The following is a 23,935-nucleotide window of genomic DNA, read 5'->3' on the forward strand; positions in this document are numbered from 1 at the left end:
GGGTTTCGATTGGGGTTTGAATTAGGGTTTAGATTGGGGTTTCAATTAGGGTTTCAATTGGGGTTTCGATTGGGGTTTCAATTAGGGTTTCGATTGGGGTTTCAATCAGGGCTTCAATCAGGGTTTCAATCATGGTTTCAATTCGGGTTTTAATTAAGGTTTCGATTGGGGTTTTAATCGTGGTTTCAATCAGGGTTTCAATTGGGGTTTCAATCAGGGTTCCTATTGGGGTTTCAATCATGGTTTTAATTGGGGCTTTAATTAGGGTTCCTATTGGGGTTTCAATCATGGTTTTAATTGGGCCTTTAATTAGGGTTTCGATTGGGGTTTCAATTAGGTTTTCCATTAGGGTTTCCATCAAGGTTTCAATTAGGGTTTCAATCATGGTTTCGGTTAGGGTTTCAATCAGGGTTTCAGTAAGGGTTTCAATTAGAGTTTCACACAGGGTTTCAATTATATTCCTCATTAGGGTTTCGATCTAGCTTACATTTACAGTTATAATTAGGATTCTAATCAACATTCAGATTAGGGTTTCGATCTGCGTTACATTTACAGTTACAATTAGGCTTTTGAAACCCTGATTCTAACCCCCTAATTGAAACTCTTATCGTAACCTTAATCGAAACCCTTATAGGAAGCCCAATCAACCCCCTAATTGAAACTCTTATCGTAACCTTAATCGAAACCCTTATAGGAAGCCCAATCAACCCCCTAATTGTAACCCTGATCGAAACAATAATTAGAACCCTAAACGCAACACTAATCAAAACCCTAATCATAACCCTTATCGAAACCCTAATTACAACCCTAAACATAACACTAATCGGAACCCCAATTAAAACGCTAATCGTTACCTTGATCAAAACCTAATCGTAACCTTGATCTAAACCTACAACTTAACCCTGAATGCAACCCCGATCGAAACCCTAATCGAAACACTAATCATAACCTCAACGTAAACCTAATTGAAACCCTAATTGTAACCCTAAATATAACCCTAATCGTAACCCTAAATATAACTCTAATGGAAATCCTAATCTTAACCCTAATCGAAACACTGATCATAACCCTCAAGGTAACCCTAATTAAAACCCTTACCTTAACCCTCAACATAACCTTAATCAAAACCCTTATCGTAATCCAAATCTAAAACCTAATTGGAACACTAATCTTAACCCTCAACGGAACCCTGATCTAAAGCCTAATCGAAACCCCAATCGTAACATAAATTCTAACCATGATCATAAAGCCGATTGGTGATATAACCTGTCCCTCTTCTGGCTGTACGTAAGAACCACAAACACAAAAGGCTGTCCCCATTGTAGCCGTGCAGTATACAACAGAGGAGAAGACCAAGGCAAAGCATCATGGCTTCTAAGTTTGCATCATGTTGCCCCCATTGTGGTAAGCTTTGCACTTCGGCCTCTCAAATTTCTGCTTCTCCTTTGTTTGTCCTAGCCTCTTGGCTTGACTTATAATTTGAATTTCCTACTGATTTTCTTAGGAAGTCTAATGCCTAATGGGGTTACCATGAATTCGCATATTATAGCATGCCAAGCTTTTGACATAATAAAAGAAACTGGCTCTTCGACACAAAGAAAAAAGAAAGAAACTGGCTCTTCGGCCCAAACAAAAAAGAAAGAAACTGGCTTATGTCTTTCTAATAACAAGGATGAGAATTTCGGAGAGTGGTTTTCTGAGGTATACCTGTCTTTATTTTTTATTTTCTGGGTTATTTTCATAAATCTCTTTTACGAAATAAGTAACATGTTCAATTGTTCTCTGCAGGTTGTTGTTTGTGGTGAGATGATTGAATATTATGATATCTGTGGTTGTTATATTTTACTGCCATGGACAAGTCACATTTGGAAGACCATGAGAGTAAGCATTGTTTTTCTTCGTATTTAGTCACACAATCATATTGTCAATCGTGTCTTCCCCCTTCTTTGCTATTTGAATTAGTGAACTACCATTCGTTGTTAGCATCCTTTATACACCTTTCCAGTCCAGTCCTTAAGTTCTGAATATTATCTACCTCTTTTGACTTTTAATACTTTCCCAACTTATGCTTTCATAATTTTTTATTCATTTTAAAAGTTTGCCATGATAACTTCAACTCCAGCACAGTTGATCACTTTCCAATGCTGTTAATTTGTAGGAATTTTTCAATGCACAAATAAAGAAATTAAATATACAAGAATACCTCTTCCCCATGTTTGTAACTTCTGCTGCTCTGGAACGAGAGAAGGATCATATAGACGGTTTTGCTCCAGAGGTTACAAATAGTACTCTTTTGGCATGATAATTGAACCTCACCTGTTGTTCACCAGTAAACTATATTGTGCTGTTTGTGTTTGTGATTTGATTATTCTACCTCTTTTTCCATGCCTATAATTTTTGTAATTAGGTTGCTTGGGTCACCAAGGCTGGAACATCTGACTTGGAAGCGCCTCTTGCAATCCGTCCAACAAGTGAGACTATTATGTATCCGTATTTCTGTAAGAAAATTAGGCGACACTGCGACTTACCATTGAAGGTAAATCAGTGGTGCGATGTTGTTCGGTGGAAGTTTAGCAATCCTACTCCCTTCATCAGGTAGTTCCTTTGACTTCATGATTTTGACATGTCTATACCCTGTTCCGCACATACTAGTTTTTATGGCATTGACAATTACACAATGAGTTAACCTTTCTATTCCTTTGGAGCAAGTCTTGGTTGCATCTTTAGTCAGGGTTGCTAAGTGTCCTCTATTTGACATGATCACTAGCTTTCTTTAATTTTGTCCTTTTGACCATTATGTTATCTTTCATTGTCTCAAAATTTATTGTCTTTATTTTTTAGGAGTCGGCAGTTTTGTTGGCAAGAAGGCCATACAGCTTTTGCAACAAAGGAAGAAGCAGATAAAAGGTTTGAATCATTGGAATTTTGATTTCACGTTATGTGCCTATTATATATGTAGCGAATTTCATTTTCTATTATTCATAAAGGATTGAGTTTGCTCGGTTGAGTTAAATAAAGACATTAGCTTATGTCTGGGCCATGTCTGGGCCACTATTTTTAATATGTTTTAGTCAATTTTTTTTGTTATTTTTTTACGATCTTTAGCCTGCCTATTGTTCCCACATCTTCAGATTCTAAAAACAGTAATAGAAGCTGCAGTTTCTTAATTGTTAATTGTACCCTTTGTTTCATTTATTAATTGTACAGAATTATTCAGATTTTATATTTATATTTATTAATTGTACAGAATTATTAATTGTGCAGTTTCTTCCTTGTCATATTTTATATTCATATCACCTAAAGGTCTATTTATGTCATTTAGTACAGGAAATTATTCCATGCAAGCTTTCTTTCTTTCATATATGCATACACCTAATATCTGATTGTTTATGTGCTTGCGAATAGTATCTCACTGACACAAAAACTTTGAAGGTGGTTGGTTTCTGAATGTTTGTCCTGATTTTAGGTCTATGAGATTTTGGATTTGTACAGAATGATATATGAGGAATATTTGGCAGTTCCTGTTGTGAAGGGATTTAAAAGCGAGCTCCACAAATTTACGGATAGTCTTTACACCACCACTGTGGAGGTACTTGATATGCCCTTTAATTAAGCTTTTTTTTTAATATTTTTTTTTGGTTTAATGCCTCTATGGTAGTCTTGAGTATTATTAATTTCACGCATGCAGGCTTTTATTCCAAACACTGGCCGGAGTATACAAGGTGCCACCTCATGTTGTTTGGGTCAACATTTTGCTGAAACATTTGAGATTAGTTTTGAAAATGAAAAAAAAGAAAAGGCTATGGTTTGGCAAAACTCTTGGTCTTACAGTACTCGAGCGGTAAGTGTGCTTTCTCGAAGACATGAAACTTGTAAGATTGCCTTTAACTTATAATTAATATTCTATTATGATTCATTTGCCATTATCATGTTCAGATTGGAGTGATGGTGATGGTGCATGGAGATGACCGAGGCTTGGTATTGCCACCTAAAGTGGCACCTCTTCAGGCTATTGTGATTCCAGTGCATTTCAAGGATGTTGATATTCAACCCACATTTGATGCCTGCGTGAAAACTGTGGATACCTTGAAGGGAGCTGGTCTTCGTGTTGAGGCAGATTTAAGAGTCAACTATTCACCGGGTTGGACACATTCACATTGGGAAATGAAAGGTGTTCCTCTAAGGATTGAAATTCGACCAGAGGGTTTGTTCAATAATCAAGTAAGACTGCATTTCAATTAATTTGTGATCTTCTATCGACTTGCATCCTTATCCTTTCTATTTGGTTGTTGTCTTCCATAACCATACAGTGTCATATTCCATCTAGTTGCTCCTGCTTTTAACATGACAGCGTACGTTTGATAAAATTAGTTTAAAAGATTTGTAATAATTAATATGTTGTTAAAAAAAATTGTGGGGTTCTTACATCGTGTTTTCGAAGAATTAATGTCATTGTTGGTGATTCACTTAATTAAACAATTATGTTCATCTTAATTGGTTTTAGGTACGCTTTGTTCGTCGTGACAATTTTGAAGAAGTGGACATTCCTCTAAACGACCTTGTTAACCAAGTAGAAGATATGTTGGCCAAGATTCAGAAAAGTATGTATGATGTTGCAAATGTGAAACGGGATGCTTGTGTCAAGGTTGCAATGACATGGGAAGAATTTATGGAAGCTTTGAACCAAAAGAAAATAATCTTCGTTCCTTGGTGCGATGAAAAGGTACGTATTATAATACTCATTAATATCTATATAATAAAACATAACAGTTTTTGAATCTTCAAATTTATTTATGGATCCGAATGAATGAGATTGTTTTGGCTTAAATCCAATGGTCGATTATCTATTTTCCAAATTTACTTTCCCCTATATGAGGATTGGTTTACCGTCTTTCTCTCTTTAATTAATGCCGCCTTTCTCTTTTTAATTTTTTTCCCTTAATTTCACAAAGTCACTCTCCTCTCTCTTCCCCCCTATCTCTCCTTAATTAATTTCCCCTTAATTTCACATATTCAAATATTTTTTTTTTATTTGGATTGAACAACTGAGTTTGTTTGTATTTGTGATTTCAGAATAGAAATAGGAGAAGCCTATTAAACAGATTACGCTTGTCAAAATATCAGTGTTTGCGCAATAAAAAAAACTGAAGTGAGTGTGAGAGGCTAGTTAATAAATATGCTCTTAATTGTGTAGCTGCGATTTTCTTTTTCTTTTGTATTCATTAGGAAGTAGAAGAGGATGTAATAAGACGGACAAAGGGTGAACTGCAGCTGCTAAGTCGCTTTGCTCCCCGTTGAAGTAGCCAGAACTTCCTGAAGGTAAAATTTTAGGTTATATGCTTGCACATCTTCATAACATGTGCATTAATGTTTCAAAACAAGAAAGACATTGATGTTGGCTAGAAACTATACTAATGCAACTTTTGTGCAGGGACACTTTGCTTTGCCTAAAGCCAGCGAAGAAGTGGACCTATTGGGGCAGGAGTTACTAAATTTGCCGGCAGAATTAAAGCCATCGCCCGCGCGCTTATCTTCTTTCAAGCACCTCGTTTGATACATCGGACTGGTCCATATCGTGTTATATAATTTATTTTGAATTATAATGTTTTGGATCATCTAGTAGTGACTATTACTAGTACTCTGTTTATTAATTTGTTTGGTGTGTCATAGAGGTATATAATGGACTGGGCCGGCCCAAATCAGACATGGGTCCAACCCGTTAATAAGTGGGCCGGGTTGAACTCAATTCAAATGTATGGGCCAGATTAGATCAATATTTTTTATCTCGTTAGGCCGATTCGGTCCGAGTTAGTTATGGGTTTAGGCCGGCCCGTTTATACTAGTATTATTAAATTTTTTTTATAAAAAACTTACTATTAGACTTGTTTCAATTTTTAATTTTGATTTTGGTGGTAAAATTGAATAGAAAATGGAATGAAAGCAGTAAAAAATTAAAAAATTTGATAGAAAATAGAATGATATCAAAGACTATTTGATTTATTAAACAATAATAGAAACTTAAAATAATTAATTGGGTTGGCCTGGCCCAACATGACCCATTATTGGGTAAGCCATTGATCGGACTGGGCTTAAGAATTAAAATAATTGGGCCAGCCCAAACACGACACGAAGCATGAATGCACCGACTTTAAATGATCTGGACCGACCCGTTTTACACCTCTACTGTGTCATGACATTCCATATTTTGGCCAAATGGAGATCCAAAGCTTTTTTTTTGTTGGCCCGGGAGATCCAAAGCTTAAATAGCCATCACCTGTTTCTACACGTTAACCCCAATATAGTAAAGAAGCCTATCAGGCATTTCAAACATCTAGTAGCTGCCCTTTTTTTTATTTTGTTTTTGGATAAATTGAAAAAAATCGTTGATTGATGGCTCTACTTTCTTGTTTGTTTCTCAAAGCCGAGACTTAAATGACCAGTAGAGCTGATACAAGGACTTAAAAAAATAATGTATGTCCATTACCTCCTTATTATTCAAGTAGACCAGCGTCTCCGCATTATTCTAAATGTGAGTGCGTTTGATTAATTAGAGTTTGTTTGTGAGTGTTTTTAAAAGAAGTGCCCTTTTTTTTAGAAATTCATAGATTTTTAAAAAAAAAATTAAAAAATTAAGTGTTTCTTATTAATATACTTGACAGTATTTCTTAAAAAATCACCTTTTACCCGAGAGTGCTTTCAAGTACTTTTAGAACTTCAAAAATTTTTTTTTTGTGCCAAACATAAGCATTTTTTTCTTTTTACCAAACATAAGTAAAAACGTTTTTGACTATTTGAAATCCTAAACCCTAATCTACATACGTGAGTGCGAATAAGTTGTAACGTGTATTAGTAGAAAGAAAGAGAAATATTTGTAATGCACATAGGCTGTAACGCGTATAAGCAATTGAATACGCGTATTACTAATAGGCTGTATCGCGTATTTGTAGAAAAAACAAAAGCCAAACATGACCAAGGAAACATGAAAAATTAAAACGAAATTGCAACATATTCAAATACAAACTGTAGATGCAATAAAGGAAATCAATGTGTTAACAAAACAAGGAAATCAATATATATGTCCAAAAAAGGAAATATCTTATGAAGTTAATGCTTCCGTTTTAAATGTTTTATAATATGTCTACTAAACCAATACATTTGAAGTTATGGCTACCCTTAAATATGTAATTGTAACTCTTTTTGAAACACTAATCGTAATTTTAATCATAATCCTAATTGAAACCCTGATCGTAACCCTAATATGTTTAAGTTAATCTAATTGAATTTTTTTTCTCCAATTGATTTACCTTTTTTTGTCAAACAAAATTATGTTATGTTTAGCCATAATTAAAAGTAAGGGTCAGGTCGGTTGCATATCGCCCAAATAACCGACCTGATCCGACAAGACCGATAAGGTAATTTTGACAACTAACAACCAACCTATCCATTGTACGTCAGTTGTCGATAATGCCGATAATGGCCAATAAGGCCAATATAGGTGGGTCAATTGAAATTATTAGACCAACATTTAATTAATTTAAAAACCAACATCCAAACCAACTTTAATAAGTCGATTGGTATTATCGAGCCGATTTGGTGGGTTCATTGTTGGTAGAATTATCGGCTGACCGGCCAGTAAAACAATCCATTCCCACCCAATTTAAAAGTATGGTAAAGTGTGGTACCAAAAATCTGGTGTAGAGGATCCAAGTCCCTAAAAACGTAAGAGGACCCTCTACAGAGGTAATTTCTCTAAAAATAAGTGTGTTGTTTAGAAAGCAAATATCTAGTGGGATCCTTTTAATCCCTATTTTAATAGATGCAGGGCCCAATTAAAAGAACTCAGGCCGGGTCCACAATGCATTCAGATTAAAAGTATCTGTTCTGCGTTTATACCACCATATCGGGGGAATATCAATGGAGGTCGAGACGGAGAGGACGAAACCCGTTGCTGTGTTCATGGCCTTCGGTACCAAAGGCGATGTCTATCCAATTGCTGTAGGCGTTTCTTCCATTCATCTCTCTAACTATTTCCTTTTGGTTTCCGAGAAAATACAAAAAAAAAAAAATTCAAAGAGTGCCAAAACCTATTGGGACTATGTTGTTTGGAGGTTGTGATTCTCTGTTTTGTTTTGTTGCTGTTTGCACTTTTCAGGCCATTGCGGTGGCTTTTGCTTGTGACCAGAGACAATACCACGTTGTTCTAATCACACATTCAGCACATGAGGTTTGCTTTTGAGGCTCCTGTGTGGATCGTGAATAATTTTTGTAATTATTTATGTTATGACATTCATGCATGGAACCCTTGCTCTTTAATGGTTACCACTTACCAGATATGGTAAATTACCATGCAAGCAGAGTTAGGCCACTAAAAGTAAATTATTTATCTCCGTGAAGTCCACAATTATGCATTTTCCACTGTCAGGGAACTCCAGTGAATTTGCATAAAAAATCAAAATCATATTCAATTGATAAAATGTATTTGGATGTGTCCTTGACCTTTTTAAATACACCCTTTTCGTGCAAGTCTATCAATGGTAATTGTCTTTTTTTTGTTCAATGATATTTTGCTGCTGGGTTGGGGAGATTGTATGGATCAAATTCTGGTTTATGCTTGAGCTACAAGAGTTGAACTTTTGTTCCCATATTATTGAAGGCCTTTACACTTCTTAGAGCTTGCATCTTTTCAGGTTTACTGGTGTTAGTCAGCTACCACATTTACTAAATACATTTTTACCAACCCACTCTGATTTTTAATCAATAAAACCGGAGTGTTCTTTTTTAAGGATGGTTTCCTAGTATCACACACACAAAAAATGAAAAACACAATCATGTCACGTGTTTTTGTCTACACTTAAGTGAGAGCTTTTTAATCCTGAATCTCAGGGTCAAAACTGACTACTTGTTTTGGTCATTGACACGGAGGTGCAACTCCCTCCTCAACACTGTTGATTGCGCTAATTTCACAGCACAGACAACACAAACAATGATCCACGGTGATCCTAAATTGACATGGTGCAAGTAAAAATTTTATTAGCATTTGGGCTATCAACAAAAAAGAAAAAAAAAAAACAAGAAAGACAACATTTTATCAGTTTTTATTTCTATGAATAATTTTTTATTTTCAGTACCTTACCCCCATCCACCAGCTCCAATTCCCTATGAAGCTGTGAAGACATTGATATTAATATATTAACTAAAATTTTATCTTAACTTTGGAAAGGTTCATTGAATTGCAATTCTTCTTGTTTGATAAGTATATTGAGCGATTTTGTTGAGTATTTTAATTTGTTGGCTGTCATGTAGAACTTAAGTTGTCATTTGGCTGAAAAGCAAGTTTCATTTCTTCCGATTTCATCACCACCTGTTCTCTCTATCCATCAGAAGCATGATACTCCAGGTTCAAGTTGCTGACTTTTCTCTCATTGTTCTCTCAATATAACAGCACTTATTGGCTCTGGCTTGTGTAAGGAATGGTCTAAGAACTATGTACTGAAAAGTTCTTATTGGTTTTTTTTTTTTGTCTTACCAGGCTCTGTGGAGTTGCCCTTTTTTCTGCAGAAAAAGATGTTTTCTGGAGAACATAGACAAGAATGTTATTTGGTAGTTGAAACAATACTTGGATCAGGCCCAAGCATGGAGGGTGATTTTATTGTGACAAATTTCTTTGCTTTGGTAGTTCCTTTTGCAGTTCTTTTGTTTTTTGAAAATTTAAGTCAAAGTTATTTAAAAAACTTATGAAAGGCAATATGCAATGATGTTGAAAATAAACATGCTAAAAGCTCTGTTTAACTGATTTACATTCAAAGTCTTCACTGTCATGTGTCGATGCACATACATAGGCCAATGCCTGCTTAAACATCTGCGTGTCATTGTCAAGTGAGAATTATGTTAAAGTTGGAGCATCTAACCAGAGACCTAAGAAATTTATTTATTGAGATGCAAGACTTAGATTACATGATATGGGATTTTTCTATTAGGTGGCTTGGAGCACATGTGGCCAAATTGGGCATGTACATGGAAGAATTGCCTGTTTTGGTACCATGTTAAAGTTAAAGTTGGAGCATTCAATCCAAAACCAATTGGTTATGGGTGGAGAGGCTCATGATTTTATATAATGAGATGCAATGCTTAGAGCATCCAATGTGACATTTTTACATGCTCAACAACTTATATGCCTGAATTTATAACACAGTCAATTAGAGGCAGTACATGTAAATTGTAATGATGTAGTCCCTAAAATGGGTTTCTTTGTGTGATGGTCCAGGAAGGCTGGAGTCTTGCGGAAGTTTTTCGTGTTCGCTGCATGGTTGCTGCTCCTTATGTTGTTCCGTACAGGCAATTCTTTCCTTTATTAAATCTTTATTTTACTTAATTTAAATCTTCATCTTATGCAACTGTGTATGTTCGTGCCATCTGGCTACCCTCAAATGTATTGTTTGTACAAAGGAGTCTCCCATATTTATGAGTTATGAGTGCTACTTATCATATTAAAAGATAAATTTGTATTTTTGTTGATGTGTAATTGTATGATAATTATAAAAAGTGAAAAAGTGTTTATTTTATATCCTCTATTCCTCATCCTCATTATCAAATAATCGGGATAACATTTGTACTACAAGTGTGCATTTGCATATATGAGCAAGAATTTCTGTCTTTTATTTTTATTTTTTATTATTATTGAAATTTTCAAAAGTAAAATACTTTGTAAGAACTTTCAGATATTTTAAGTTTATAATATTTTGAAGTTCTGACCTGATGATTTGTAGTTATTTTTTTGTTTATTTTATTTCAATTTACTTTCCAGTGCACCTTCATCATTTGAGCGCCACTTTAAAGAGGAACTTCCACTTCTGTATAAATACCTGCAGGAAGCTCACATCAGCAAGGTACTTTAATGTTTTTAGAGTAAATATGTGGAAATACTGCTTCTGTAAGTGGTTTTGGTGTCTCTTTTATGTACCTCATGAATTGATGGTGTGCAGGCTGACAAGTGAATTTTAGTTTTGGTCTTTTGTCTACTTTATAGCAAATAAGTTTGTGAGTTGCTGAAGTAATATATTGTTTTTAATCTTTGTATGCACATAGGTTTGCTGGAAAGACGTGATGCACTGGATGTGGCCACTTTTCACCGAATATTGGGGATCTTGGAGATGTGACAATTTGAATCTGAGTCCTTGCCCTTTTACAGTTAATGTCTTTGACACAAAATTTCTTGATGCATTCAATGCATTATAACAGTTAGTGCTTTTGTGAAAAAACTAGATACATCCAATTTATTTCTGCTCTGAGTCCTTGACTCATCAAATGAAGTTTCATACCACCTGAGCTGAAACATAGTATCTTCCTTAATTACATGGCTATTGTGGTTATCTTTAAACTTATGCATTTGCTTCTTTGTCAATCACAGGATCCAGTAACAGGTCTTCCCACTTGGCATGATAGGCCTCCATCTCCCCTTCTTTTGTGAGTTCTTAGTTTTTAACTTGAACATAGGGTATAGGTAACACACAGAGAGAGAGAGAGAGAGAGAGAGAGAGAGAGAGAGAGAGAGAGAGAGAGGAGAGGGAGAGGGGGAGGGGGAGGGGGAGGGGGAGGGAGAGGGAGAGGGAGAGGGAGAGGGAGAGGGAGAGGGAGAGGGAGAGGGAGAGGGAGAGGGAGAGGGAGAGGGAGAGGGAGTGAGAGGGAGAGGGAGAGTGAGATATATATATATAAAATTATAGTTGTATTCTTACTTTTTATATTTATTTATTTATTCTCCGTTTAAAGAGATATGTGATATTTCTTCTGAAAAGTTTCACTATTGTATGACAGGTATGGATTTAGCAAAGAAGTTGTTGAGTGCCCTGGTATAGAACTTTCTTTCGTGTTTCTGTTGGCCGCAAAGATGTTGTTGCGTGCCCTGAAAAGTTTCCTAAATGCGTTAGCAAATCCCTTTTCCTTTTGTGGACAAACTTGATCTGTTCAGTCAAGTTTTATTCCAACTATTTCAATTATCTCACTGATTTTAGCACTTTTACAGATTATTGGCCATCGAGCGTTCGGGTTTGTGGCTTTTGGTTTCTCCCTAATGAATGGCAGTTTTCATGTAAGAAATGCAGTGAAATTTCAAGGCTTGTTTCTTCAGGGCATCTGTACACAAAAGATGAAATGTGTTCAGCTCATGTTCAGTTAGAGTATTTTCTGAAGACTCCAATGCCTATGCAACCTGTTTTCATTGGCCTGAGTTCTATTGGTAGGCAAGTTCCTTTTCTAGATTCATTAGAAACTTCTTTAATGCATTCTTACAAATTACTGTACAAGAATATCAGGTTATAGTCTGTATTTGGTCAAATTATTACATTCTGTGGCCCTTGCAGCATAGCTTATAAATCATTATTTTTCTTCTACTTGGATGAGTTATTTCTTACATGTTAAAGCATGATCAACTTGTACAGTACCTCTATTATTAATTTTTGTTGTTTGTTGTTGTACTGATATTGAGTTTCCCATTGTATTTGCAGCATGGGATTTTTGAAGAACCCTCAAGCATTTCTTCGTCTTCTCCAAATTGTCCTAGAGATAACAAATTACTGCTTTATCCTCTTTACAGCTGGCTATGATCCGTTAGATGCAGCAATCCGAGCGATTGCTGCTAAATCATCAGCGTATGTAACCCACAAACAGTTTAATGACGAGTGCCTTTCTCTCTTCAATGACCGACTGTTCTGCTTTTCTGGGTGAGCATCTCATATTCATTGGAATACTAATGAAAATTGATGAAAGAAAATGAGTTTTTTTTTTCCCCCCTAAGACTAAAATGAGTTAAAGAGAATTTGAAATTTATAAATGTTGTGTATGTTTATTGACACACATATGTGGAAACAGTAACATTTAAAGGACATTTGGAAAACAAAATTCAATCTATCTTAATAGCTTAAACAAACACCATCAGTTGGCAAAGACCTCCTTCTATGCCAATGGTGTTCCAAGTTAATTTCATCATAATGTGTTTTGATAGGCAAACTGCATTTCTATCTTGAGATTTTCGAATGTAGTTTTATGGGGCCTTTGTTTTGAATAGTCTTAACATTATCTGTCATTATGTTTTTAGTTATTATATGTCTACTTGTGTACATGGATTGCACACTCTCGGTGCGTTTTTGTAATTTTTTACTATCTTATTGAATTTTTTTTTATCAGATACTACCTTAGTTTCAAATGATTTGTAGATGAAAAGTTTCAATAAGTTGGTCTCTGATTATTCTTTTCCACTTTGGGCATAATGTCTTCTTACCTGTTGAATAGTACCATACCGTACAATTGGCTGTTTACTCGATGTGCTGCTGCAATTCATCATGGGGGAAGGTGAGAGTGTTCCAACTGTATTTTGTTTTTGGCTTCAGTACTATTTCAGTCCTTTAACGTGTATGGAATTTCAATTTTGTCCGTGTGGACTTGTACTTTTAATTTTTCCAATCAAGTGTATTTATTTTTTCAAATTGCTCCAATTTGATCTCAGTCATTACTCATGAATGTTGTAATTCTGTAAATCAAGGCAAATGGAAGTTAATGACGTGTCAATATTTTGTGCTGATGGCTAAGTATACTTACGGCTGACATTTTAGATTTTTCCCTATAAGAAATATAAATTCTATATCTTAGAGAAATTTTGAAATTGGTTTTTTTGTTTTTTTTTTTCTGAGTGGGACTAGGGTTGCCATTTGGTTGGGGTTTGAATTGGTAACAGGGCTTAGCAAAACAAAAGTATTTTGCTACTGTAGCTCCTCTTGCATTTCTAGCTAGTTTCTAGCTAGTTCCTATAATTTTCAGTTCTCGTATAATTCGATTTCAGTAACCTTGATTTTTTGGTATATATCGGTAATTTCGATTTTCAGTATTTTGAGTTTATCTTTGGCTTATTTTTGGTTTATTTTCTGTAATGATAGTTATAAATCATATAATGTTAAGAACACACATTTTTAGAATTGTTATAAGTTACAATAATTAATTTTATGACACACCTACTTAAATATATTATGGAATACACGCTTTGATTTGAATTATATATGTAAAGTTTCACTATATTGAACTATTAATTGTAATATTCGTACTAGTAATAGAGTAATATATCTTAGTACCTAGTCCTTGTCTAGAGAGGATTACTTCAAACATAAAATTTGCAGATGCGTATAGGATGAATTGATTCGATTCGACCATGAAATATCAAGTCATTCTATACGTATCCGCAAATTTTAAGTTTGCAGTAATCCTCTCTAGAGAACTACTAATACTTATATAATAACATTATGTGTTTGATATTTTTTTCTTAGTAATACATAAATTTTCTATGCAGGACGTTGGTTCTTTAACTAAAGAATGGATGTGAGTCTTTTTATAATTTTTTGTCATTGTTTATCCCACTTTTGACAGTGTTCAACATTCTAGGGTATAGGGTTGTTGTGTTTGGCTCGTTGAAGTCCTAGTTGGTTTTAGGATTCCTAATCAGTTTAGGAAACTAGAGAAAAGTGTGCACAAGTATTTCCTAGTAGCTTTAGGAAATAGTTCTCTTCTATTCCTAGTTGATTTAAGGTTAGATTTAGGGAAGAAAGTTCTTTTCCCTATTCTAAAAGGTTTAGGTTATCCTAATAAGTCAAGGAATGTAAGCTAAACCCTATAGTCTATAAATAGGGCTTGGCAGGTCTAAAAATTAGAAGAGAGGAGTTTCTCAAGTCTTCATAAGTTCTGAAGAAACGCAGAAACACAAGAGTGATAGGGAGAGATAGTGGAAGCTGCGGGTTAGGGTTAGTTTTAGGGTTCAAAAGTCTGTGTAATCTCTAAATCTAATTCTATAGTGCAGTGATCTCTCTTGGAGAGATCACAACTGGAGTAGGCAAAAGTTCTGCAAACCAGTATAAATATCCGGTGTTCTCGTGTGTTTTACTTTTGCTGTTTTTCTGTGTGCTGCTTGTTCCTATTTGCTAAACTGTTCTAATCCTAAATACATCAAAGAAAAGATCACAGGGGGTGTTAATTCACTACAAGGGTTAGAATCTAAAATATAAAGGGATTAATGTCATTTTGGTCCCCAGACTATTACACTTGTATCAGTTTGGTCCCCAAACTTCTAATTTGGAAAAATAAGGACCCTTACTTTTTCAATTTTGCCAATTGAGCTTATTCCGTCAATGTACACATTTTTCATCCAAATTTCCGTTTGCATAGCATCATGTGCCAATCACGTGGGGTCCTTTTTTAGGGCAAAATGGTCCCTTCCATTTATATCTTACCATTTTTTCCTCATGCACCATTTTTCCCTCCTTGATTTTCCGCTAAATTTGGATAGAAAATGTGTAAATTGACGGAATAACCTCAATTGGCAAAATTATAAAAGTCAGGGTCCTTAATTTTCCAAATTAGAAGTCTGGGGACCAAACTGATACAAGTGTAATAGTCTGGGGACCAAAATAATCTTAATCCCAAATATAAAATATAACCGAGGAACGAGAGCCCAAAACTACAGGAGTTAAAACCGAGGAACGAGTCTTAATTGACAATTTATAACCGAAAGTATTAAACCCTGCCAAGAACAAAATCAAAAGGTGCAAAAAAGCCATAAAATATACGCGTCCGTCGACGTCCAGAGAACTGTTGTCAATAGTAATACTAGCAATGTAATATTAACGAATACTAGTATGATAGCATTATTTGCGTATAATTTTAGTATATATACATGCTTGTGTTTGATATATATATAAGAGGAACTTATATATTTTTTTTTTCAGTTTGGTAATCATTGATTCGATAATAATCAGTCGGTAATCATTGGTTCGGTAATTATCACTATTAGTAAAGTTTGTTTTTTTTTTTAATTCCTGTACATACCAAACTGACTTCTTTCGGTATTTTTTCGATTATTGGTTTTTGGATTATAGACAATGCTTACCGAAATAAAATTAAAAAATCGGTTGGTAATTGGTGAGTGCAGTAAAAACCATACCAAATGACATTCCTAAGAGGGACCTAGTTGAGCTCGACCCTCCATCAACACCTCCAGCACCCACTGCTTCACCATCATACATAAACACCTCAACCACTCAGATGAGTAATCTGGTTGAATACCTCACTGAAACTAAACTTAAGCTCCACCAATCATCCTTAAGTACCCAAATTTCTTCCATATCAATTTTTCTTCTCCAGGTCCATTTCTCAAACTATTGAAAAATTTTCCAATATTAAAATGTCTTCACCGGACCATATTTCAATTTTCTTAGGGGTCTGTTTGGGAGTTTTCAAAGTCCAGCCATTGCTGTTTTTTGGGTTCAAAGGGTGAGAGAGAGAGGAGAGGTATAAAGGAAACAACTCTAGCAGCAATGATGACAGAAACAGTGACAATTCTATTGATACCGGAGATTTTCTTTGGGGACTAATTCTCTTTGGCACTTGGTCATTTGTAGCAAATATGGTTTACATGCTAATGGTTGGGACTCCATTGAGGTGGTCAGAGGCAGTTGTCGATGCCCTTGGAAAGACATTTCTCAGGGACTCTGTTCTTTTCCAAAGGGCGACTCACAGCATGAATTAGGGAAAGATTCTGTTTTTGGGGAGATATTTGGGTCGGGGAATCCTCTTAATAGAATTTATTTTTCTCAAAATGTCTAGTATGCTTGATCCTTCTCATGCATCTCCTGGGTGGAATTTTAATTTCTGCCGAAATTTGAGAGATTATGAGGTTGTGGAGCTTTCCACCCTCCTCTCTTTGATTGAGAATAGTTCCCTGTCTCACTTCAGAATTGATATGAGGTCATGGAGTCTTGAGTCATCTGGCATTTTTTCTTGCAAATTGAAATCGTTTTTTAATTCCTTAGTTATGGATCACATGATCCCTACTTTCCATCCATCCTTTATGATTTGGAAGGCCAAGGTTCCTCCTAAAGTCCAATTCTTGGATTGCATTGTTTCTCATGGAAGGGTGAATACTTGTAAGGTCCTTCAACGGGAAGGCCATACCTTTGTGCGTCCCCTAACTGGTGCATTTACTCAAAGGAGCTTCAAAGGGCATTGATCATCTCTTTTTTCATGGTTTACTGGGTTTGAAACTGTGGTATAATTATAATATGATCAAGTTGCTAGCATAAGTTGGGCATTGCCCTCTTTCTGCAGTTCTCTATTTTGGTAGAAGTGAGAAGGAAAAGGTCTTGCAGAGATGCAGTGTATTAGAGATCTTTGGGGTGATATGGACAGAAAGAAACAACTTAATTTTTGAAGGAAAGGTTGGGGAGTCTGTGGACTGCTCAACAGCTAAAGCTAGATTTCTGGCCTCGGTTTCGTTTACATTGGCGACTGCCATTTCTTTCTGTTGAATATGGATTGGAAGGCTGCTGTTTCTTAGGCTTGTTTGTATTTTCACTGGTTACTTTTCTGTTCACGGTTAGGATGGGTGCTGTTTCGTCACTTGTTGTGCTATTGGTGTTTGATTCTTTTAGTTTGAGGGTTGTATCTTTTGTGGACTGCTGGTCCACTCTGATTGTACTTCCCAATTTTTATTAACATATTTAATCTTTTTCTTATAATAATTAAAGAAACTTAACACGACAAAAACTTCCGTCACCCCTCATTCACTGCATCCATGGTTGGGACTACTAGAAAATTTAATATGCAGTATACATGTAGAAAACTCAATATACATCATTGGATCAATTATAATTACATGGATGAAATTGAAATTTTGAAATTTCATACAAGTTGGAGGACCAAGATAGTAATTTAAGCTCTTTATTTATTTATTTTTTGTAGAAATATGTAACAACTGCATCCATAGTTGGGACTACTAGAAAATTAATATACAGTATACATGTTGAAAACTCAATATATATCATTGGATCAATTACAATTACATGGATGAAATTGAAAATTTGAAATTTTGATACAAGTTGAAGGACCAAGATGGTAATTTAAGCTCTTTATTTATTTATTTTTTGTAGAAATATGTTACAAGCAAAGTAAGTACTATATGTTTTTTGTTTCTTGTAAACATGGAAGTAGTGGAACTACTGCTGCAGCACTACTTGCAGGAATCCCACAGGTTAGTACTCATAGTTCCATATTTTTTGCTTATTATATCTCCGGTCTTGAAAATGTATTGCATTTCTTTTAAAGTAGTATATATCACTTATAACCAAGAAAAGGGGAAAAAAAGAAAAAAAAAAAAAAAAAAAAAGAAATGCCAGTATACATAAGGGGAAGATTTACAAATGTAGTCAATCTGTGAACTCTACAAACCTACCTCTACTACCTGTAGCTCTAGCATTGTACTCTCTCTCTCTCACTCATGTGACATATATGCACAGAGAAAAATTATTTATCTCAGATGGCAGGTACTATGTCCTTTTATGCTAGATCAGTTCTATTGGGCTGAAAGAATGTTTTGGCTTGGAGTAGCACCAGAACCATTGAAAAGAAGCCACTTGATTCTAGAAGAAAGTGATGACAAAAGGATCCAAGAGGCAGCGAATTTGCTATCAAGGGTCATACGTGATGCATTATCTCCTGAAATTAGAGAACGTGCTTTAGAACTTTCTAAGAGAATATCTCTTGAGGTAATGCCTACTCTTGAATTATCAAGGTTATAATTGTAGGTGGATTTCGAAAGACCAAGCATGTTTGTCATGTACCAATTTAGATTTTGAATAGAATAATGATTGTAGCATTATTGTTACATCCTTTATAAAGCTGTTGCTCCATTAAGATCTGCAGAAATAATTTGGATAATACCTAATTTTTCACCTTGCACTCTCTCTTTGGAACTGTCATCCTTGATACCATTCCCTGTGTATACAATTTTAACCCAGTTTTCTTTTGAAAAGGCATTGCAAAGTAGAGTAATTAGGGGGGGGGGGGGGGGGGGATCATCATTCTCGGCTAGAAACTTTCTCAGTGATGCATACTGATCCTATTATATTGCAATTAGTTGATGGTGGCTTGTTAAAAATTAATCCAGACTACATGGGGATTGTGTATCTACTAGGTCAACATTTTCTAGTTTCAAAACTATTGAGAATTTGATTTTTTTTTTTTTTTTTTTTTTAATCTAATGGGGTTAAAAACTAGAGTTGAAAGGTAATATTGTAGCCTAATACTACATATTGGTTAGGGGGCAAAAATGGTTGATAGGCATATGCAGTTTTCAGTTATGCTCATCTGGTTTTTGATAGTGGAAATAGAAGGAACTACTGGCATCCCAGAGCCGTTGTGGTTATTCTCTGAAAATTTGAAGTTTGAAATTATGAACAATAAGGCGGTGCGAATCTGATTCACTCAATTATGTTTTCACTTTGCAGGATGGAGTCTCAACTGCTGTTAAATATATTAAGGAAGAGATGGGTTGTTCAAGCTGAGTATTCAGGATCTCTTTATGCATTGTGCTATATTTGCTTGTGACCAGTCCGTTCTTATTGAAGATATTTCAAAGTATTGGAAATAATATCAAGTATGTGGCTGTCCACAAACAGTGAAACATATATTTAGGGTTGATGAGTAATATGTTTTTAGTAAAGTCCTTGACAGGTAAAGGAGGAAACCTTAGCATCCTCCAAGTTCAACCTTGCCTATAATTATGTGGTCTAAGGAAAAGTAACGACACTCAATTTTCTTTCATCTCGCTTTCTCACTATTTCTCTCCTGTTTTATAATACTTTATGAGCATCGAACTTCTCTCTTTGTAAAACTCTCTTCCTCACTATTTTTCTCTTGGTTTATAATACCTAATGAGCATCAAACTGAGTATCTAGTGAACATTTACTAAGTTACATTGTCTCTCATCACGCATTATATTCAACTCATTAATCACCCAAAAGTCAAAACTCACTATGTAATGAAGTTTTTCTAAATAAAAAATTGTCAAGGTAGTAATAATTGATTAAATAAAGATCTCTTGAAGTTTTATTCAAAATTTTTTTATTTTACTCACAATTATCGTTTCTGTCTAATTTTTAACTACATTGATATATTTTTTTGAAATTTTTGTATTTTTGGATCTTCAATATTTCCATCAAAACCGAAATTTAAGACCTCCATTGAAGGGTACTCATTTTTTTTTTCCTGCATAATACATATATCTTTTTGAGCCGGAGATCTTGGTTGAAGAGAAATTTGCATAGAATTCTCTGACCAATGTTTTGTTGGGAGGACTGAAGGGATACAGAATTTTTTCACATCTTTGTACAATAATTGGTCGAAATTTTTCAAGGAAGTCTCCGAGAATAATTTTTGTTTCAAGTAGAACAGTTTTTCTTGATTCTTTAAGAAAAGTCTGGTTGAAAATCTTATGCTACTTAAGCATTTTATTATTGGATGTCGCTATTCGGACCTAACTTTTTTATCAATAATTTCAACACACTTTTTACACGCGCCTTTAATTTAAAAAATTTAAAAATTTATTAATACACCCAACATTTTTTCAAAAAATACTCTTACTAAAACCCAACAAACAAACCAACTTATGCCTACGCTTAATACCCAACACCCAAAACCACCACCCATTGCCCTCTACATCAAATAATTTATTTTTGGGCTGCAATAATTTGAATCCTACTTGTTTAGTGTCGAACTTGAACACAAAGGGGAGGGTTTTGAAAAAAAAAATTCGAATTTTGTTCAGCACCGATTCACCGAACAAGTTGAAGAATGTTCAGCAACACACAACTGAACATGTGGAAGAATGTTCAGCGGTGCACAACCGAACATGTAGAAGGATGTTCGGTTGGCAACTGCCAAACACCTTTTTTTAAAAATTTCCTAGAGGTGTTCGGTAATATGTGGCCGAACGGACAACACTATGTTCGGTGCATTGCTGAATGACTCATAACATGTTCGGCTCTAGTGTGCCGAATATGTTGTAATTTTAGTTTTTGAAAATAAACATTTAGTCTATTAAAACTCAAAATAATGATGGAAATACTTCAGTTAAAGACTTGTAAACTGCATTTTAACTATCAATTCGTCAATATTAAACTTGTTTACAGAAATATGGAGAGTGTTAGTGTGTTTAGGATTTTGATTAAGGCTGCCTATCAGTCGGTTCGGATCGGTATTGGGGCTTACCAAACCAAAACAAAAAAGTTTGGTATTTTTTTATTTTGGTATTTTTCGGTTCGGTAATTTTTGGTAAACTTCAGTTTTCGGTTCGATTTCAGTAATTTTGGTATCGGATACTTTCGGTTCATTTTCGATTTACTTCGGTATATCTTCGGTTCATTTTCGGTTTACTTTAATATATTTTCAGTTCATTTTCGATTTAATTATAATAATACTAATAATTATATACCAATATAAATTAAAATTTAATCAAATATGATACATAAAATATAATGTTTGATGAATATATATATTTGCACGAGTAGTATTGGTAGTTTAATATAGTACTAGTATTAATTGCAATAATATTAATATTAGTAATAATATATACTAGTATAATTAGTTTAATAATATGTATTAGTACATATCCTATTAATTTAGTATGTATATATACCGGTAAATATGAGTATATATATATATATATATGCATTACTTACCTAAATATGAGATTCTTATTTTCTTAAAATTAATAACATTTACTTTATTAAAGAATGACTCTATATCTTAACTCACACTTTTGATAATAGTAATATGATAACATTATACAATTATATTTTCTTATAGTTGTTTAAGATATTAGTAGTTTAATATTTATTGTACCACTAACATAATAGTATTTTATAAGCATATATAACTAAATTTCGGTAATTGTTTCAGTTTTCTTCGGTATATATTTCGGTTATTTCTGTGACAATCGATTCGGTTTTTTTCAATAATAATTTTCGGTGATTAGTCGGTTTACTAACTTTTTTCAGTTTTTATCAAAATCAAACCAACTTTTTTTGGATTTTTTTGGTTTCGGATTTTCGATTTTCCAATTGTGAAAATCAGTTATCAAACCAAAAAAATTTAGTCTATAATCAGTCAGTTCAGTAAAAACCAAACCAAATGGCAACCCTAACTTTAATAAAGAGCTAAGTGGATGATTGATGTTAGATATAGATTCAAGTTAATTTATGTTAGGATAAAATTAGAAATTATATTTTTATTAAAATATTGAGGATATAAAAAAAATTTAATAAAAAAGTTTGGTCTAAATAACAACACCCTTTATTATTTAGCTATATAATTTTTGAAATTTCAAAGCTTTGAGTTTCAAATCACACAAAGCGTAGCTAAATCTTCCTCAGATACTCAGGATAATCATTTTGGATTGCCTACAGGTCAGGTGAGTCGCCATGCTCACCAAATGTCCTCCACAAAATCCTCTGCCCTCCCATTAATAACTTTCATATGAATACTATAAAGGAGTATACATTTATGAAGTGCCATTGGCGTTCTTTTTTTTAGCATTCACGAGCTCTTTTGTGAAAGTACAATCGTACAAATAACTTTTTAGAAAGTGCGGTCCTTTATTCGTTGGTCAATAATACTACAATAATTTACCATATTTTTATATCACAATTTCATATTATTTTACATAGTATTCATATATTAGACACTAAAAATTAAAAAATAAAACTTAAAAAAAAATATCATTCCAGTAAAGTAATGACACATCATATAAGATACAAATGTGGAAGAAAAAAAATGTACGACAATTAACATTATTATTAATACTACTATTTTGTTTTGTTTTAAGATTACTCATAATTATTAATTATGAATTAATACCATTTTACTCCCCAGACTATTAAACTTGTATCAGTTTGCTCCCCAGACTTCTAATTTGGAAAATTAAGGACTCTGATTTTTTCAATTTTGTCAATTGAGGTTCTTCCATCAATTTACACATTTTTTTATCCAAATCTTTGAGGGCAAAATGGTCAATTCCATTTAGATCTTATCATTTTTTTCTCATGCATCATTTTTCTTTTTTTCTTTTTCGCTAAATTATGGTTGATCATCTAGACATTTTAGATGAAAAATGTATAAATTGACAGAATAACCTTAATTGACAAAATTGAAAAAGTCATGGTCCTTAATTTTCTAAATTAGAAGTCTGAGGAACAAACTGATACATGTATAATAGTCTGGCGAGCAAAATGACATTAATCTCTATTAATTATTTATAGAGATTAATTATTTATGGTGTACCAAGTGTACAGTGTCATTATTAAAAAGGTCCATTGATTTTAACTACTAAATTTTAATAACTTTTTAGTTTAGGTACCAAAATTAAATAGCATTTTAGATTAGCTACTAGTTGAAAAGTCAAACAAATTAATAAAGTAAAAAGTATTAGAATTTACAAATATTACATCACATGCTACTACAATAAAAAAATAAAAATAATATTACATCACAAATATTACATTAATTTATACTATATTGTATTTAAAAAAATAAAAAATCAATACAGTCACAACTTAAAAGATAACTCACACCACTATACTATATATTATTTTGAGTAAAAGTATTGTTTTGACCTCTATTTATACTATATTGTAGTATAATTTCTCTAAAAAAACAATTAAGTCACAACTTAACTGTAACTGTCTCACAACTTAGATGTGACTATCGTTCAGTCACAACTAAATTTGAAGTTGTGAGTGTCGTACAGTCACAACTAAATGTGAAGTTGAGACTACATTAGCAAATTTTTAAGATAATATAAAAATCTCAAGGGCAATTTTGTCAAAACCTTATAAATTTTAACTAACACTCATCATATGTGGGCCAAAAGATAAAAATATCAAATGGAAAAGGCTCAAATCAAAGGGGCCAACATATTTGTGACCTAATCTAAAAAACTACATTTAAATTTGGTAGTTCAATTGAAATATTATATGGTTTTCATGCTATACTAAAAAATTATTGAGATTTGGTATTTAATCTTAATTTTCTATTATTAAAATCGTGAGGAATTATTGATTAATTATGA

General features: G+C 33.8%; 1 protein-coding gene and 1 pseudogene across 13 annotated transcripts; both read left to right on the forward strand.

Annotated features, from left to right (window-relative positions):
- The first annotated feature begins 1,367 nt into the window (after positions 1-1,367).
- Positions 1,368-5,885, forward strand: LOC147275488 (proline--tRNA ligase, cytoplasmic-like; annotated as a pseudogene). Its single transcript, XR_015123833.1, has 12 exons — positions 1,368-1,404; positions 1,505-1,701; positions 1,789-1,881; positions 2,159-2,275; positions 2,408-2,595; positions 2,842-2,906; positions 3,465-3,589; positions 3,689-3,841; positions 3,937-4,221; positions 4,505-4,723; positions 5,227-5,319; positions 5,432-5,885. The product of XR_015123833.1 is annotated as a proline--tRNA ligase, cytoplasmic-like (transcript).
- Positions 5,886-7,860: 1,975 nt separating this feature from the next.
- LOC147275489 (UDP-Glycosyltransferase superfamily protein) lies at positions 7,861-19,693 on the forward strand. Of its 12 annotated transcripts, none has more exons than XM_086254062.1 (15): positions 7,861-7,995; positions 8,153-8,224; positions 9,304-9,397; positions 9,530-9,672; positions 10,265-10,335; positions 10,805-10,886; positions 11,086-11,187; positions 11,408-11,463; positions 11,812-11,846; positions 12,020-12,236; positions 12,501-12,716; positions 13,285-13,344; positions 18,019-18,061; positions 18,354-18,575; positions 19,317-19,693. In XM_086254062.1, the coding sequence occupies exons 1-15, from the start codon at positions 7,915-7,917 to the stop codon at positions 19,371-19,373; spliced, it is 1,551 nt and encodes a 516-aa protein (XP_086110188.1). In that variant the 5' UTR covers positions 7,861-7,914; the 3' UTR covers positions 19,374-19,693. The 12 variants fall into 12 exon arrangements, 9 of the variants coding, with proteins under 9 accessions (XP_086110188.1, XP_086110190.1, XP_086110189.1 ...); XM_086254064.1 differs by having other exon boundaries at positions 18,381-18,575; XM_086254063.1 differs by having other exon boundaries at positions 18,022-18,061.
- The last annotated feature ends 4,242 nt before the right edge of the window (positions 19,694-23,935 follow it).

The sequence above is a fragment of the Dryas octopetala genome, chromosome 8 (genome assembly GCF_963921425.1).
Source record: "Dryas octopetala chromosome 8, drDryOcto1.1, whole genome shotgun sequence".
NCBI lineage: Eukaryota > Viridiplantae > Streptophyta > Magnoliopsida > Rosales > Rosaceae > Dryas > Dryas octopetala.